Source organism: Pterocles gutturalis, unplaced genomic scaffold (assembly GCF_000699245.1).
Source record: "Pterocles gutturalis isolate BGI_N339 unplaced genomic scaffold, ASM69924v1 scaffold9635, whole genome shotgun sequence".
Taxonomy (NCBI): domain Eukaryota; kingdom Metazoa; phylum Chordata; class Aves; order Pterocliformes; family Pteroclidae; genus Pterocles; species Pterocles gutturalis.
In genome coordinates this window covers 936-19,899 of record NW_010143447.1, presented here as the reverse complement: position 1 = coordinate 19,899, position 18,964 = coordinate 936, and the positions used below count along the sequence as shown (strand labels likewise).

General features: G+C 36.4%; 1 protein-coding gene across 1 annotated transcript in view; it reads right to left on the bottom strand.

The window, feature by feature from the left end:
- CAMKMT (calmodulin-lysine N-methyltransferase) overlaps positions 1 to 18,561 on the bottom strand; it is a gene marked incomplete at its 5' end in the record, with an annotated part of 46,947 nt that extends 28,386 nt beyond the window's left edge. The window contains 5 exons of the mRNA XM_010084741.1: positions 6,322 to 6,388; positions 11,514 to 11,577; positions 12,630 to 12,684; positions 15,725 to 15,785; positions 18,499 to 18,561. Coding sequence (XP_010083043.1) covers positions 6,322 to 6,388; positions 11,514 to 11,577; positions 12,630 to 12,684; positions 15,725 to 15,785; positions 18,499 to 18,561 — 310 coding nt within the window. The remainder of the gene's footprint in view (positions 1 to 6,321; positions 6,389 to 11,513; positions 11,578 to 12,629; positions 12,685 to 15,724; positions 15,786 to 18,498) is intronic.
- Between the last annotated feature and the right edge of the window lie 403 nt (positions 18,562 to 18,964).

The window sequence follows — 18,964 nt, the reverse complement described above, 5'->3', positions numbered from 1 at the left end:
GAATATTAATGAAATAAACAAATATAACACTGTAAGCATCATTTTGTAAAAATTTGAAGTTTGTCCAAACTTTCCTATGTCTGTGGCAAAGATCAGCCGAGAGCTCCTGTGAAGTAAAGAGCCTACTGAAAGTGTGTAAAATGTACTTGATCACTGCCTATTAAGGTAGAGCCAAGGTAGACAAGGAAGGGTAGACAAAGGTACAATGGTGACAACATGAACCAGGAAACAACGTAAATGTTGGCTAAAAAATGGATACACAAAAAAGCATCGGAATAAAATAAATAATCTTTGATTCTAACATCTCATGGACATTTTTCTTTAAAGCCCTGGGAACAAAGATGTAAATTTTCTCATATCCATAGTTCCACCTAGTCTTTCTGTCCAATTCAAGAGAGTACAAGAGGAAATAGTTTGACCAAAAGCATGGTTTGTAAGCTAAGGGGAGACCATCATAAAACAGCCACGGATTTGAGAAAGAATTATTTAAAATAATGCAATGCTATAGTTTTAGCTGGTATGTAGCTTTTCTCCCTGTTTTTTCCAAACACATAGAAATTTCTCTACAAAGCTTGCTAACTTTTCAGTTTTTTCTCTTTATGTATTTTTATCTTGTCACATAAAGAAGACAGACAAAACTACAATGCAATTTAAAATAAATTGCAACTTTATTACAAGTGAAATACACAAATAGGAGAAGCTTGGAAGTTGATAAAAGTCAGCTGGTATGGCCAAATGGTAAAGAAGTTTATTAGAAAAAAGATGTCATTCCTCCAAAAGCTGAAGTCACACCCAAAGGAAGAAAGGATCACCAACTTGGAAAATTAAATATAATAATAAAATCAGGCAGGCTAAAAATGAGTGCACTCTTTCTTTTGTTCTAAATCTTCCTGCCAGGTGATAATCAGGATATAGAATGAGCACTCACAGAGGATAACAGCATTTCAGAGAGGTGAAATTGATTCTTTACATCAGTGTTCACTGTAGGAGAAACTGAAGACAATTTCACCACAGCCTTTTTTGATATGTCTTCTGTAAAAGGAAGTCCTGCTTTACAAACCTTGAGCTCTTCAAATGTGTCAATAAGTATTCAAACAAGGGTGATCTGGGTAACACAGGCTGCTTCTGATTCCAAAAGGAAGCAAAGACCCTCACCACCAAAGTAGACAGCCATTGGAGAAGAGTCCTGGCATGGCCAAACAGTAGAACAGAAGGCAGGGAACAGGGTAGTAGTAAATGGTAATTTCTCACAATGGAGGGAGATAATCACAGAATAACAGACCGGTCTGGGTTGAAAAGGACCTTAAAGATCATCTAGTTTCAACCCCCCTGCTGTGGGCAGGGTTGCCAACCACTACAGCAGGTTGCCCATGGCCCCATCTAGCCTGGCCTTGAACACCTCCAGAGATGGGGTATGCACGGCTTCTCTGGGCAAGAAGTGAAGAAGCTCCACTGGGCATAATCAGTGGAGTTCCTCATGACCTGTTCTATTCAACATGTTTACAAGAGATGAGCACTGAGGTGGGAAAGTTTGCTGATGTTAAGAAGTTATTCAAGATAGTTAGGAAAAAGCAGACTGTGAAGAATTGCAGAAGGATGAAACTGAGTAATTGGACAACAAAATGACAGATGAAATTCAGTGTGGATAAATGCAAAGTGCACAATGGGAAAAATAATTCTGGCATGATAAAGAAAATAAAGGTCTCCTAAGTGACCATAACTGTAAAGCTCCTGATGTTGTGACAGACGGTGTCATGAAAGCATCAGCTCAGTGCTGAACTGCAGTCAAAAAAGCAAATCACTGTTAGGCATTTTTAGAAGAGGAACAGAAAGCAAAATTATTGCCCTATATATATCGACCATTTGTGCACACTTTGAATGCAGTACTGTTTGCCCTCATCTGAAAAGGAGTAGATTGAAACCGGAAAAGATACAGAGAAGGGCAAGTATGATCAGAGATACAGCACAGTTTCCACCCGAGTTGACTTTTCTGTGATTGAGAAGCTACAAATTCACAACTGACATGAACAGACAGACCATTCATTGTTTCTTCCCACACATAAAGTCATCAAATGAAGACAGCAGGAACCAGGAGCCTTTTCTTTCTAACCAAAGAGCAGGAAATGTTCCTTATGACAACTTACTCCTTGCCAATAGATGCTGTGCATGCAGGGGTATTACATGGGGAGACTGGAAAAGTAGTTGGACGAAAGGGATTTCTTTAGGGTTGCTAAGCTGATAAACACGAGTTCAATAAGTATGCTTTCAAAAAGCTTGAATTTAGCAACAATCAGGTCAATTTGATGAACGAAAACATAGTGGGAGTCTTTATTAAAGCTGTCCTATGTTGATGGAACCTGTTACATGACCAGTCAAAATCAGGATGGTTAGAAAGCCGACATATTTGAAGAGTATTGCATTAAGGTAAAGTATTGACATGTTGGCAGTTACAGAGAAAGAGGTAATTAATATAAGAATGGAATCAGGACGATATAGTTCAGTGCTATGTCACCTCATCCTACTATTATACTGAACACCATTTAGTCTTTAGACTAAATCTTTTTTCTTTTTAATTACAGAAGCTTGTAAATTCATTGCATTTGTAAGGAACACTAAAATCTGAGATAACATTATAACTGACCTGTTAACCTTTAAGAAGAAGGAATTGTCACTTTTGGCCACTTGGCCATATATGTTCACTATAGAATGAACAGAAAACATGATACATTATTACTAACCAATCAAAGAGTGCATCACACCATAAGCATTTCTCTTGCTGACCTGATGTTGTATGTACTTGTTTACACTCTTACGTGGAATGTGCTCTCTCTGAGGCAACTCTTAGCAAAACAATAGACTTGTCCACACCTAAAACTCAGAGGTCCCATATCAGCAATAAGTATACAAATTTTGTTCTTAACGGATTTGGTCTTCTCAGACAAGAGAATCTGATGGAAGAACAAATTCCCTGGTAGATAAGACATACAGAGTCTGTTAACCTTTAGAATATATTGCAAGCCTTCTTCTTTGAGAAAACTTCTCCATCATGACATTTGTAATAACAACAGTTTTTCAAAATTCTACAACCCAAACCCCTGCTTCAGGAATTTTTCCACCCTAAAATAAAGAAGAAAAAGAGCTGAGATTCCATGACTGCTATTGCTCATTTAATCATTGGTGGACACGATCAAAACAATGGTATGGTGCATGTCAAACTAATAACAGTGGATGACACAAAGACAGCTACCAAGATAACTCATATGCTAAGTTATGGGGTAAATGTAAAGTGGTTAATGGATAATTTTTAACTGTGCAAAAATAAAATCATCAACTCATACATGGTATTAATAATTCAACTTACTATGGCAAGTCATTATTAGTAACTTGGTGGCATTACTGTACCTATTTCCAGTAAGCATAAGCAAGACATTCTGAACATACTCATCGAAGCTAAAAATAAACATAGAATTGTATACCCAGTGCTGAAGTAAACTGGTTACTAAATATCTATTATTACATTATAATACATAATATGACAAACTGCCAGTTTGGCTTACATTACTGTACTTTTAAACAACAATCAGGAGTTGGCAGAGAGCTAGATAAGTGCTCATTTACTGCATTTTGTGTAGATTTAAATAAATAAATGTATGGCAGGTTGTCCTAATATAACTTCTCTTGGCTGATACTGGATTGCTCCTTTTTGCACCATACATTTTTTGGCATATTTTCCAAATCTAGACTTAAATTTCTGGAACAATCAAAAACTGACTCTCATACTGATAATTTCTACTTCATGTGCAAGGAAAAGAGTACAAGATTCTGAAGTGAGATGAAGGTGCAGCAAGAAGGGTCTGTTCTGAATTATCTTCTATATGGAAAAAATCTTGTAACATTGCACTGGACACTGCAAAGTTACAAGACTGGATATTGTTTAAATGATAGGCTAGGGTGAGGAACATGCCTTGTCCAGATTAAATTAATGTTGCAATAAGTCACTTAGATACATCACTGTATTAATTTGCCTGCAAGCTCTGATCAATATAAAAGAAATCATCTAATGTCACTTTGCATGCCAGTGTTGTAGTCTTCCCTGCCAAACACTACATTTTTTTGTGGTTCTCCCCTGGCCCCCTTATCATTAGATAACTAAGGTTTTTGATTGTAGGAAAAGTGAATCAGGGTTACAGTAGTATTTCAGACTTTACATCAGCCTTTTAGTTTCTTCAAGGCCTTAAGAAGAGATCAAATAACTTTGTTATTACCTTTGTCACATGTCATTACTGAATCTGAAGGACTGATTCATCACTCAGCACTTCTCAAATAACTAACCAAAGCACAACCTTAATTCTGAAAAGGAGAAACCACTACTAATGTGTATAATACAGAAAAATGCAAGATTATCATTATTTTTGGGACTAGAGAGTCATTTGCATACTTATTTTCTAAAACTTTACACTGTTACAACAAACCTGCAAAACCTTAAGAACGTAGAACTACAAATTAAATTGTGTTTATTATAATGAGCCTTATGTTTTGATATAGTGCCTCACTTTTTGTAATTTAATTATTCTATTTATGCAAAGAAGGCCCTAAATGCTATTGCACTCAAAAAGTTAAACACTTGACATTTTTACTCCTTAAAAAGCAACATTTTATGATGTCTAGATATGTTTATTAATTAGTGATTATTAACACCCAGTAAACAACATCATGTCTGGTAAAAACACAATCTTTCTTCACAGCATGAGGCTGAAATCTATTATTCACTGATTCCATATGCTGAAATACACTCAAATGATCACAAATGACCTTAAGCATTAGATAAATGTAAATGAGGACAGTGCAGAAAATGTGCTTTTGATTGATATCTAAAAGACCAGGTTTGAAGTCTTGACAAGGGATGAAATCTGAAATCTCATACAAAGTAGATGGCAATTGGAAAGCTACAAAATCTAAGCTTCTGGATGGATGTACCACACAGTCTCTCCTCAGCAGGGATGAGTGTCTGAGGTTGCTCACAAGAAGTGTTCAGCACATGGAACCTGAAAGACTATTCCTGGGGCCATGTGGCCTTTGTCCACTTGTCAGGCACTTATTAGGATACAGAGATACATCTCTAAGTTATATGCACATATACCCTAATGAAGGCAGAATTTTTCTAACCCTAAGTGCTCACTTAAAAGAACGCCTCTACACAGAATGGCTACATAAGCATGGGATAAATGATGTGAGTGATAGCCATTAAATTTGTATGGGTTTAACCTTCTATGTTAATAAGCTTATTCTGCTGTAACAGCTTGCCTTTCTCAGCCCTCTTTCAGCTTTACTTTTGTCACTTTGAGGCGGACTGAGCACCCTTCTTCTGGAATGAGAATCATCAAAAAAATATAAATATTTAGACACAAATAAGAGCGCACTATTTGCTCTTAAGTAGCCATTTCTAAGCACATTCTAATTCATAACACTAAACCACAAATATGAAGTACTTTACAATTTACTTCTAAAATACTACCAGAGATGAACACTCTTCAAATTTTCATGTTTCCAGTCCCTACTGCACCTGGAGATTCCTCAATGAAATAACAATTAGCTTCAGTGGCACCACCTATCACAGGGTGGGTGAGGAAGGGCTCTGGACACAATCTGAAACCAAATTCTCTGAACCTTTACAATGTTCACCCTCTAGAACATGCCTTGGAGGCTAACTCGGACACAATAGAGCTGGTGCACTATAAGAAAAATGCACCTTAGGACACAGTCAATGAGAGAAGGACCCCAGCACACTGTGCCTGTCTCCCATGCTCCCTGTCTGCCTTTGCAGCGACAACGATACCGATTGCACAGACAAGATGACCAAAAAACTTCCCGTGGATGCTTCGACACCATCTGCCTCAGGGGCAAATGGGATTTGTTGCCACTCTGACTTCCCAGAGGTATTAAAAATGAAACCTGCCAGAGGTTTAGGTACATTCATTCCAAGCCTCATATTCAGTACAATGGGTCATGTTGACTTTGAAGCAGCCAAATTTCAACCATGCACTAAACCACTGCTTGAAGAGACATAGCGTATGTTAAAAAAAATAAAAAGGAGAGTGGTTATGTCACCAAGATTAATCATACTGTATTTGCTATGTTAAAAAGTAATTAAATTTTTTTTAATGCTTCCAAATTTCTGTCTTGCATCACTTACCTACTTATGTTATATATACACCTGTGTCAGCATCAGTAATATAGGTCACACTTTCACATACATTTCACATTTGCATTAAATATACAATTACAGGAGAGAATCTGTAAAACAGTTTAGTAGAATCTTACCAGCTTGACACCTTCTGAGCCTTAAATACTCCTGCGCTTTGGTTTCTTGTGATGATCTCACTTACATCTGTAGCATATTCATTAAGAATTATCGATAAAACTAGAGTAGTAATAAAAATAAAAACTTTTTTCCATTGTTAATACCTTCATAATGTCTTTTATATGCTTGGTCTTCTTTAAACTGTGCTGAGTCCGTTTTTTTTCAGAAGCATAAATTTTACATTACTACTCCAGCACATCAGCCATATATCTATGCTGCAACTTGTTCTTGTTGCCGACCTCTATTTACTGTTTCATTTAAGGAATTGATAGCCCCGTAGCTATAGAGGCTACTATATGGAAAAAGACTTCCCATACATTATGTACATTTAAAGGCAACTATTGTTTACAAATATAAGAATTACAATTGTGGTGAATATAAATTTTTTAGCACAGTCACTTAATGTCCAGTTTAGTTTGTGCTGCCTTCAAACAGTATCACTAGATCACAGTGCTGAGATTTTGGAGGCTTATGGGTTTTGAGTACCTGCCCTCCCACAAGACACACACCTTTGTTCCTGGCTCTGTCTGGGTGAAATCCAACACACAACAGGAGCACCTTAGCCTACAGGCAAGGGAGTTGCTAGTTCATTTTCCTTCTTGAGAATGGTTTGGAACCACCAAAGCAATAAATGCCTTTTTTTCCCCATATGCACCACAGCAGTGCCTCAGCCACTTTCAGTTTGGAAGGTCAGGTCACAAATTTGGGTAGCCATTCAGGCAGGGCAAAGTAAGGGCTGTCAATGAAAAGATTCAAGGGAAGCTGTGCCCAGTAATCTATGCCTAAAAAGATAACTTTCATAATCAGTCATTTGTGGTTAGTGGGAAGCCATTGGAAGGAAAAAGTGTAGCAACTAATCGAAAACTACGAGAACACGAAATGTCACCCAGCGTGAATCCACACATATTTAACAATTCACTCTGAAATAGAAAAAAAATTATTTCAAATGGATATTTTTGGTAAAGATGTCAATGATCACTCTTTCATATTTAAGGTATAGGAAATCTGATACTAATTCAGAAAATGTTTCTAGGTGCACAAAATATGTTGAATTCTTTGCAAGTGCTCTTATAAGAAAACTGAACACTAGTGTCAGGCCAATTTAAAGTATCACTAATGTATCTTTTTATTTGCTTTGCTGAAATCTTATAATTGGCCTTCCTAACACAGTTGACTATTTAAGAAAAGTTATTTTAGGAAAGCCTCTATCCAAACAACGTAAAAGAAAAGACAACTGATATTTTGTGAAGCCAAAAACTAGAAATGGAATGACAGAAGTCTGGTTTAAACAAATCTCTGTACTTTAGACATGCCTTCTAAACCTTTTCCACACTGTGCAATGAGAAGTAGTAATGAAAGGAAGGCATAAATAATTCCATGAGCAAAGCACGCTGTTTTTAAGTAGAGGCAGAAGTAACATTGTTGATAAATTAGCTACACTGCACTTAAATTATATAACCGAGCAAAACTATTAATAATTGTTGTAAACATATTAACACTTGCTTTTTTAAATAATTTATGAGACTGTGTCTTCAGGCATTCAGGCTGAACATGACCTTTCTAACCTAAATTTCCCAGGACTGATGAAAGATCCATACACTACATTTTAATGGCCATTGCAGTGCACTGCACCAGTGTTTGGTATTATTGATGCTTTCAGACAGTAGTTCAAGTCACTAGTGCATGGTGTGAAACAGAGCTAAGGCAGAAGGTACACAGCGTCTCTGAAATAGGAGCTAATTTTTACTAAAAATTAACCTCATCCTTAGATTTGGACATGTTGAACTGAGTAAAGATGCTTCCAGTGTTCTGGGGAAACAGAATTTGATGTTCATGACTGACTATGTCATACATATTACCTAAGCTGGAAAATTTGTATCTGAATGTATATCACCCAAAATTACAAAGGGGGATGAATCTGATAACTTTGCATATGTGTATCTTTATTATTCACTTGAAATATCTGGTTTTTTAAATAATTTTGTCATTTAAATTAAATGACCCTGAAAGAATTTAGGTAAAACACACTAAACTAACAATAAAGTTTTAAATGAAGCTGCAAAAGCAGTAACATCTCTCTTTATTTTATTGATTTTGCAGTATAAATGATCTGTTAATCAATTAAAATCTGCCCATGATAAGCAAAAGGAGTTAGTGTGAAGTATTTGAAATGGACTAGCGACTCAAATTATAATATACTTTTAAAAACCTCCATAAACCTCATGTATAAGACCATTGATTAATACAAAATATTGCTAGATATTTCACAGTGAAATGGTTAAAATCCCAACAATGATTTGAAATTAACATATTCATAAATTGTTTTAACTTGTAACATTTCAATAACATATCCTAATATAGATATTAAATACATACAGAGTGAATACTTCATGTGGCACTATATAATGGAGAATAATATGAAGAGTGTCAAAAATTAAAAGAAAAATCAAATCCTCAAAAGCTTGAGAATTCACAAAGCAAAGCTGTTAGTTACACTCACTGAATAGCGATAACAACAACAAAACCAACAATAATTATGATGATAATACAAAGGCTGATTCTCAGATGCAATGCACTATTGCCAGGTCGATTTTCAATTACATTTCACTGATGTATTCATTTGTTTCTTAATGTGCTCATCTTGCCCATTAAGAATAATTAGCAGGCTTGCTTGGTGATTTCCTGGCTTCTGACAGTGATTTTTTTTCTTTTTTGTTGACAATCACTTTTACTTTTTGGAAAGTAATTTTTGGATATTATAGTATGACTGGCATGTAATTTAAGCTTCCTAAGAAATTTAAAGGCAAGATGTAAACAGTAATTTTTAAACAAGATTATTTTAATCTATAATACCTACATAAAAAGCATAATACTAGGCATTAGCTACTCCTGAAAAGCAGAATCTAGAAAAGAAAACAGTATTTTATTCCACATTAATTTAATTTGGTATGCTAGACAATTAAAAAATACCATCAGCAATAATAAAATTAGCTGAAATACATTATTTGTAGTCTGTGGCACTTGGGGCCAAATGCAATTTCCAATTACACTAAAAATTCCTACTGATTTCAGCAAGTCTGGTGTGGCTGAAACAGATCTAAATTTAGCCTATACTTCTGTTGTAGCTAGTCACTATAGAAAAGAATGCAAAAGAAAATTGCTATAAGACAGATCATAAAATTACTACTGAAGTCCATAAAACACATAAAAGGCAACATAAATTTTATTATGTGCACTTTTAAGAATACGTTCCACCTACACTGTAAAGTTCTCAGTCTGCTGCACTTTGGCACCCTGCTAATATTAAGCCCATTGTAAAATCCAACACAATAAAAGCACTTTGAATGCTGAGCCTTCAGAGCACCAAATGTTAAAAAAGAAAAATAAATTCCTGTTAGAGCCTTCCACCAATCGCTTTCCTAAAAGAGATTTACTGAGTGAATACAGATGAAGACTTCTTGTAAGACTTTTGGAAATAAAAGATATTTCTAAAACATATTGTGAAAAACTAAGGTGTGCTAATTAGATGACATTAACAGTATCTTTTTCAGGAACAAAAGCACTTTAATTTGTTTAATTCCAAAGACTGAGTGAATACTTTTAGCACCCGCCAATTTTCCTTGTTATAGAAGACTTCTAAATTTCAAAAAAGTTCAGGTATGTTTATGGAATCTGCTATGCAAGATATTTGCTGACTTGATGATTACTGAGCTCACCTGAAGCCTCCTGTGGGTAAAATGACCTTTTGTTAAATATCTGTGCTTCTGTTAAACATCAGTTTGTTTTGTTAGGCTAGTTTTAGAAACATTTTTTTCTCTCACATTTTTTATCTTCATAACAACATAAATGAAATACTAGAAGGGGTGATGCTAATTAAAATCCACAGAATAATAAATATTTCCTCCTCAAGACATGAGGATAACTAGAATTTAATGAAATAAGAATCCCTGTAACACAACTGAGAACTTGCATTTTCAAGAAAAAGGAGACTTTTATAAGCTTCCTTCAAGTTTTAAAAGATATTATCTAGGATTGGCTGTTTCCAGGAAATTGTTAAAGTGTTGTAAGCAGTTATAGTTACCTCAGTTACCTCTGAAAAAGTATTTTTAGAAGTAGTGGCTAATATCATTGCAGTGCAATGTCTCCTGTTTTAACACTCATCAACAAATGTAATTTTTTTAAACTACAAATTAGTTTAACTTATTTTTTTCCACTAAATACTCACTATGTTAGCTCTCAAATACATACAAAAACCAAAATCTAAATAATTCTAATGATGCAGTGGCCAAAACTTGAAAAAGTAGTCTGCCTTAAAATGCAAATGGAAAGATTACCAAGGAACAAAAGCAAACAGACACCTTCCTTTTTCCCCTCTCAATTTCTAAGGGCTACTAGTGTTCCCTGTATATATCTGTTCTTGTTCTATGCTGATATTTAACGTGGCCACAAATTAGGCTCACTCATTCTCTTGCTTAGCCAAAGTACAGTTCAATTTTCTGAACTATGTGTTCAGATTAGAAGGGCATAATAGCAACTTATTCTAATATAAGAAATACAATAAAATACTTTCTACAAGGGACACAGTAGTTTTGCAATCTTACATCAAGAGAAATAATGATAAATTGATAATTGATTAAGCACACTAAATGGGTAATTTGTAGGCAGTTATAACTTAGCAGCAACAATGAAACCATGCATTTCAATATATACTGGAAAAGCTATGACAATATACAAATACTGAGTATGTTTTAAGAGGTCAGTATCTGAAAGAAACAAAAAAACAAAAAAACAAATCTAGCTCTTCTGCAAAACGAATATGTGCAGGGAGCTAATGATTTCATTCACTGCTACATGTCCTGTAACAGGCAGCATACACACAAGGAATCTTTCAGCACTCAACCATAAGACAAATATTTACTACTGTACTTGCTCTATACCAACACGTACATTTTTAATTAAAGAAGAAAATGTGTCTTTTATTGCGGAGAAAGCTGCAGCTCTGTTCAAGATATTCTACATCTATTTTTTAATTACTTAATGTGGGGACTTTTTTTTTAATATACCCCATGCTGTCTGTCTTTATATCGATTGTTACTCAGCCAGTAAAAAGGAACGAGCACAACAAACCAGTTTTCTATCTGAATAAGGATACTTTTGATGGCCTTTTCATTTCCATCAGTTAACAGAACTTCTTTGACATCTGCAGAAATAGCAACCTGAAAAAAAGAGCACAGCAAACAATGAGCAAATATGCTTGTCTGTGTGGAAGTGAAGACAGGCGTGACAAGCCTTCAGTATCATGCTTCCTCACCTATTTCTCTGTAACAATCTTCAATCTTTTTTCATTTTATGTCTGCATTATTTTAATCATTCAATCAAATCAGTCAATACTTTTATCATTCCATTTGCGGGAGCCTCTATCTTGCTATCATTCTGTTCCGTAATTGCATTGTGACAGCGGATGATGGTATTCTGAGAGGCTTTCATTTGCGGGCTTCTGTTTATCTAGTAGAGCCATCATACAAGGCTGTCACTCTGCCTTTCAGCTTGCTTCTGTCTGACTGCCTGATGCCCTTCATATAACTTTGCATTGCAGGCAGATGGCTTTGTAAGGGTAATTTTTTTGTGAGCTTTGACATGCTCGCACATTGGGCTGTAACCTCGACACATTGTATAAGAGCGACAGGTTTGTCAAATGCCAATCAGTGTAACAATATGCTTTTATTTGTAGAGACATAAAAACTTGTCTAATGCACTGCACTGCTACATAATATCTCCTGAATACATGACTCAGAACCCAGAGAATGGTGAACGACTCTCCTGAATGGCCAATCTAATTCAAAAGAATCTAATTACCGAGAGCTCTGGATCATGTTTGTTGGTGTAATAATGCAGGCAAAACATTAGCAGCTATATCATGGTGCTCCAACTGTGATTCGCCAGGCTATTCCTGTATCTTAGCAAATGGGACTATAATCTGAAAAAAAAAAAATGCTTCGGCTATGGCAATGAAAGACAGACCGTACGTGGCCTGGAATGTCACAACAAGAGATATTGACTACACAGAGGTAAAATGTTTCTGCTCATCGAAGCAACCATAAAATCAATATGATACGAAAGCAAGTCAATCTAGAAGGTCTCTCAAGACTCTGCAGCTTGACCGCAGCTGAGGCTGTTGACAGTTCTCTGACCCAGCAGTTGGAGGCACTGGAACATTTTTCCTTTTGTTTCTTCCTCTGAATGGGATTGGAATTGAGAAAAGACCTACCATGAGCCCAGCCAAGCATGTCATGCCACCCCCTAGCTCACACACAGCAAGGTCCCTGAAAGAGAGAAAGGAAATGGTAGAACCCATACAAATTAGACGAAAATGGTCAGAGACACATATATGTTACAAGAACAAATTGCCATCTGCAGTAAGAACTGAGCTACCAGGAAGTTGTAGAGACATGACTAGGCTACCTCATGTCGTTTTGCGTTTTAAAAATAATTATGAAATAGAAAAGTCACAAAGCAGGCAAATCAGTGGGGGTTCCCTCATTAGTGTTCAGTGCAACATTACCACCGCTGAGCTGAAAAATCTGAGAAGGTTCCCTTTTTTCCCCTGTCAATGGCTCTGTCTTTTAGAACTAAACTAGCTAGAGTAGCGAAAGATAATTGTTAGGAAAGGATAACAATGATAATCCACATTCATTCTTGCAAAAACAGTTAGAGAAGTAAATGGGGAAATTAATATTATTTATATATCTCCCCATATAGTTATGCCTAAAAGCCTTTTTATATTAAAAAGAAAGAAGTTTTAAAACAAGCCATATACCACAAAACAATTACACATGAAGAAATCCGATCCTTCAATTAGCACTTAAAACTGCAAGTGACCTACAAACAATGCTGTTATGAACAACGATGGGAACAGCAAACAGTTAAGCCACAGAAAACTAAATGAAGTTAGTGTCAAGAGCCTAAACTGAGCCTGAGCAGAGGGTTGAATACATGGTCTAAAAGACTGCTTTTAACTTAGACCATACTACGCCATTATTAAGACGTGCATGTGAAATATAATTTGGTGCAGAGAGCGTGCCGGATGGGAGCTTGCAGGGGGAGCCATAAAGAATGTCCTCCAGAGCCATGGCCTGCCGCAGGAGGGGAGGAGAGAGGGATGCTGACCCCGCGCCAAAACTGCGTGAAGCAGCGTCTAGGGCACAGCAGAGACTCAGTTTAGGAACATGCTGCTTTATAGCTAAATCTGCAGCAACTGTTACAGCTGGCAGAAATGCTCCCATTGAGACATTTTTGACAGGCAGAAAATGGAATTTCAGCTAAACTGATCTTTTTTTTTTTTTTTTTTTTTGTGCACCTTTTCTTCTCCCCTAAAATACCAACATTTTAAAATGTATTTTTGTGAGAAAGTATTACCTCCTTATTCACTCAACACTGATATTTTGGAAGAGCATCTGGGATGCCATATCAGTATCAGAACACTGATGCCGATATTTTGTTTATTGAGGGCAGCGGACTAGGCTGTATGACTGTATACTAACACTCACTGTCTGGATGCGATAGATTTATTTTTCTTAGACTCCACAAATTTTATTTTTAAAAAGTCTAGTTGTTCTATTTAATGCAAATGTGACAAAAGAGGGACATAGTTTGGAACAACAAGCTTGTACGTAAACCCAATGAGAATATAAAACAGACTGGGAAATTTGCAGTTTATGGTTTAAACAGAATTATTATATGGTTTTTTCACATAAGTTTTTATTTTTCTAAACCATACATGTCATATATATTAAAAGTATGTACCTATGGTTATAGATATAAGATTTACAAGTCACTTAATCCTTTACAGGAGTCATTCTTATTGAAATAAACCACCAAGCTTACTGAAATAAAGTATTTAGTGTGAGGTTTTTAGTGCATTTTGAACCAAATTGCTAGGTACCTAATATGTAAATATACACATGCACATATACACATACACATTTGTGCTTATAAATAATTTATTTCAGTGCGAAGTTCCCCTATGAGCAAATTTTAAAAACTGTATCTATCTCTCAAGCAATATTTAGTGATATTTATCAATGAGAATCAAAATACAAAACTCTACTCTGGGCATGCTGTTGAGAGGGCATAATCCTGAGATGTGAAACTGCCCATTTCCTCTGTGGAAGTCTGACTGATTGCTGCCTCTGAGTATCCAGGCTTGCATACCCGAACTAGGAAAAAACCCTTTTAGTGAGCAGCACAGGGAGGTCTGCTGAGAAGAGCCTCTGGGAACAGGCAGAGGGTACGAGCATGGCACGGGGCTGGACGGCAAAGTGCTACAGGGACACTGCTACAGCAGCTACAGTCACACAACGCAGTGCCCAGCTGAACTGCGAGGAAGGAGCAGCAGCTACCACATTAGGTGTGTTAGCTGCCTCCTCTAGTGGGGTGGGCTTTGTTCAGGTGGTGGCCAGACCAGAAATGAGGCTTCATGAGCCAGGGCATGCTTTGGTGCCAGGTCTTTGATTTCAGAGAGGAGTCCAAGCAAGCAGCAGGAACCAGCTCACAGCTGATATGCTTCCAGTTTTGGTACAAGGGGCAGGGACTTATAGCTTGGTCTTCCCTATTTTACAGACACCGTATGTACACAGACTGAAGGATTTTGTATACTCTGGTTTACTTGGTATTAGCCTTGCACCCTCACTCAGAACACAATTTAAGTCTGCAAATGCATTGTTATAATGGCTTTTCATGCACCCCATTCATCCTTTGGACAACGAAACTTCAAGGATTTCCAAGTGCAAGGCTCTGCGTACTTAAGGAGAAAGAGAGAGGACGCAGGATGGATTTTATTTTTAGGTGTTTCTATTGGAGCCTTGATAACAGTCTTCTATAAGTTTAGAAAATGTGAAAAAAAACAAAACCAAAACCAAGCAAAAGTGCAGCATGTCTCAAAATTGTTTCACAACACTTAAATACAGGTGCAAATTCTTCCATTGCTATATGCAGTGACTGTTATGTATTTTATCAGGTAATATTTTGCTTGCTTTTGCAACAGATGTCAGCTTAAAGAATGTCTTTTACTTTTCCTGACCTTCACAATCAGTACTGATCGATTGGAGCTTCACTTTTGTTTCCCAAAAATCAAAGTGAAATAAAATGCCTTGAGTGGAAATCAAAAGTCTTTGACATATAGCAGAAAGCTTGCTGTGCAATATTAGTACCCAAAGGCAGCTCAGAATTCTTTGTTAAGAGCAACATGCTTTCACCTTGAACATTTTAAATTTAATCTGAAGACTTAAATCATAGCAATTTTTACCATGCAGATGCAATAAAACTAACAGATCGGAAAATATCTTTTTATGTTTAACTCTGTACCTGAATATTTCATTGTGCTTTAGGCAGTAGTAAGCCAGCACTTCTTCAGATGGCCAGAGACCTATAAAACAAAGAAATCTGTCTTAGAATCATAGCCTTCTTAGAATAGATTTTTTTTTTATACAATACTATTTGAATACATATTACTATTTGCGGATGTCTACCAACTGCTTCATTTTCTAAATTTGCCACAATACCATGGAATAAAGAAACAAATAAGACTTTTAATAGCAGAATTCTGATTTAAGCATTGGAATGGAATATTTCATAGATTTCACCCTGACTAATGAACAGAAATTTACTTTATAGATACATACACACATAAATGTACACATAAATCTATACATATATATAGAATTGTCAAGACTTTAAAAGTTATATAAAATTTAATTCTGTAAAACTTCTGGGCATTCACATGAACATCAAACTGTTTGTACCAGGCCAGATGTGAGGCCCACCTTGACTTCTAGCCTCTTTCTAACAGTGGACAGGAGCCCCCTCCTTTTTCATTCGCTGCCCTCTACAGTCATATAATTTCTTCCCAGTTTCTTTACATTTAGCTCCTTTTCTCTTGGGTTTTGTTGGGACACATCTAATCTAGTCTGACCATAAGGGACACTGAGCAGCACCACATGCTAAGGACAAGTACAGGACTAGGGCAATAACGCAGCATGTTTTGCAGTTGTGGCTCAAGAAGTTCCTGAGGAGGAGAGGAGATAAAAGTGGTAAATTCTGTTTAATAGTCACACAAAAGGATTTTTCTAGTTGTTCTGTGGACTGTGGTAAACTTTCCATAGCTGCAACATCCTGTGATAGGAAGTGCCACAGTTTTATCGTGCTGTATAAAGCAACATCTCCTCTCTCTTCTTTTCTGCTTGCTTCCCTGTAATTTTCATTTCAGGCCCTCTAGTTCTCATATGGGAATAGACAGGAGCAATCACGCTTTTTTCATCTAATCTGTATTATGCATCACTTTATATGCTTCCACTGCAAAACTTATGCTGGCCATTGTCAACCTTTGCAAGTGCTTGGAGTCATCCATGCAAATTTACCCCTTCAACACCATTCACTCATGAAACTTGCTCTTTTTTCAGACCAGTTTCCCACCTCACTTTAACACCTAACGGAGGTACCGTGGCCCACGGAGAGGGCAGGACAGATGCTGCGTAGCTTGCATACGCTCCTGCAGGCATTGATGGAGGGGGCCTGGGGAAACCAGACTTGTATTCAGGCACCTGAGTTAGGCTCCCCAAAGTTAAGGGAGAATGAATCAAAGGCATATGCAGCCAAATTTCAGTTATATGTGCTTTCCATTTGTTGTTGCTTAGCAATGTATAGTGTGCTTACATGTCTATCTCACAGGTAAAAACCAGGTTTAGCCTCCCCCCATACACACAGCATTATGAATTAATGCGACAGAAACTTCATGTTATGAACTACAGACACTTAAATGGTTTCAATAAACTTAAAACCAAACATGTGGCAGCATTCTTTAAATACTTCTAGACAGGTAAACTGAATTCCATGCAGCTTACCATGTATGTGCATCCCTTAGACAATTTTAAATTATTTTTTATTCTCAAGACTAAAAACATCACAACATATGTAACAGAAGCAGAAGTTTGGGAGAAAAACTGTCTTCCTTTTAAATTACTTAGAGCCCCACTGTAACCACCAAATACATAATTCTTCCTTTCCATCCAGCAAGTATTCTGAACTACCTTACTCATAAACAATGAAATTTTATGCATGTGTCATCTGCATGCAGATCAAGCAAAAGTCTAGAGAAGATTTGGCCAAAACTTTGCATATAACTTTTGTGTGACAAAGATCTTAAAGGTAAAAAAAAAAAAAAAAAGGAGTGATGATTCATACATATGACAAAAACACTAAAGCAATATTGGTATCTGTCCTGTTTATGACAGTTTAGGTTGATTAGGTGTTTGTGGATGTGCTATTTTGCTTAGACGTGCTAAGGGTTAAAATAAAATATTCACACATGACTACCCATTCCTCACTGAAACATACAGTAAGAATTGTACAGGATTTTCCATCTCCCTATTGAGGATTTCAACGCTTTTGAGCATTGAAATATGCTAAAATGACAGATTTTGCAATAAATATAATAACTGCATAAATATTTTAGTGCATAATATAAAGAATGTTTCAGTTTGCAGTGACTGGTGGATACTCAAGCCATAAAAGTGATTTTACAATATTTAGTGAACATACGGCTAATTTAATTTAATTTATAATACTTATACCTTATATTAAAAAAAAATGCCACCTAAACCTAAATCCGTCTACAGCAAACTTTTAGCCTGACTGTGTTTCAAAAATACTTGTCAGTTGTATCAAAATCCTTCAACATCTGAATTTTCAGTACCTCAATCAAATGTCTCTCACTTTTGTACAGTTGTTAATGAAAAGGCACTTTGAATGGTGTCACTAAATCTTTTATGAGGGGTCACTGTTCTCTCCCCTGCTACCACTACAATGTTGATACCGGCTGAAACTGCAGGTGTATCAGATAGCTCTGTGCTGAGAGAAGGGTAAAGCACCGTTGGAAAGACAATGCTCTTCTCTAGGCAGATGCTAGCAATGCACACGACTCTCCTCCCCGCTCCCTTCCCCCATAGGGAAGGAAGTATCGCCTCAGCAATGATATAAGTGGCTAGCAGCTAAAGACGCAGGAGTCAGGAGGTCTTTCACGAACACAGGTCTCAAGTGTGGAAGCACACAGTGCTTCCAGCTAAGCCAAGAAGCCAGAATACCTGCATTAATTTCAGTAAAAGGAAAAGCTTCTCGTGCCTGAACAGGTAGGTAAGCCTCTTTACCTTCAAAACAGGGATAAGCTTAAAGACCCACATGGAGGAGTTTGCATTCTATCTTTTTCCCCTTCACTCTGACCTACATTCACTAACACAATGACCTACATTTTGAAGTTGCAGGTATAAGATAGTTGTGCTTCTGTTAGAAAACATACAGCTGTAATGCAGAAATGCAGCAATTCCTGTCAGTTAACAACTACAGCTAGGTTGTGAAAAACATAATTTATTTCCTGCAAACACATACATATGGATATGGATTAAGTTTCCTGTGAAAACACTTAAAATAATTCTTTCATATTTAAAATAAAATTATTCTCATTTTGTATTATGAGTTTGATTATAAATGCATAACATTGGATTGGTACCTATTCACATGTGCAATTACTTACAGATGACAGTCAACTATTTA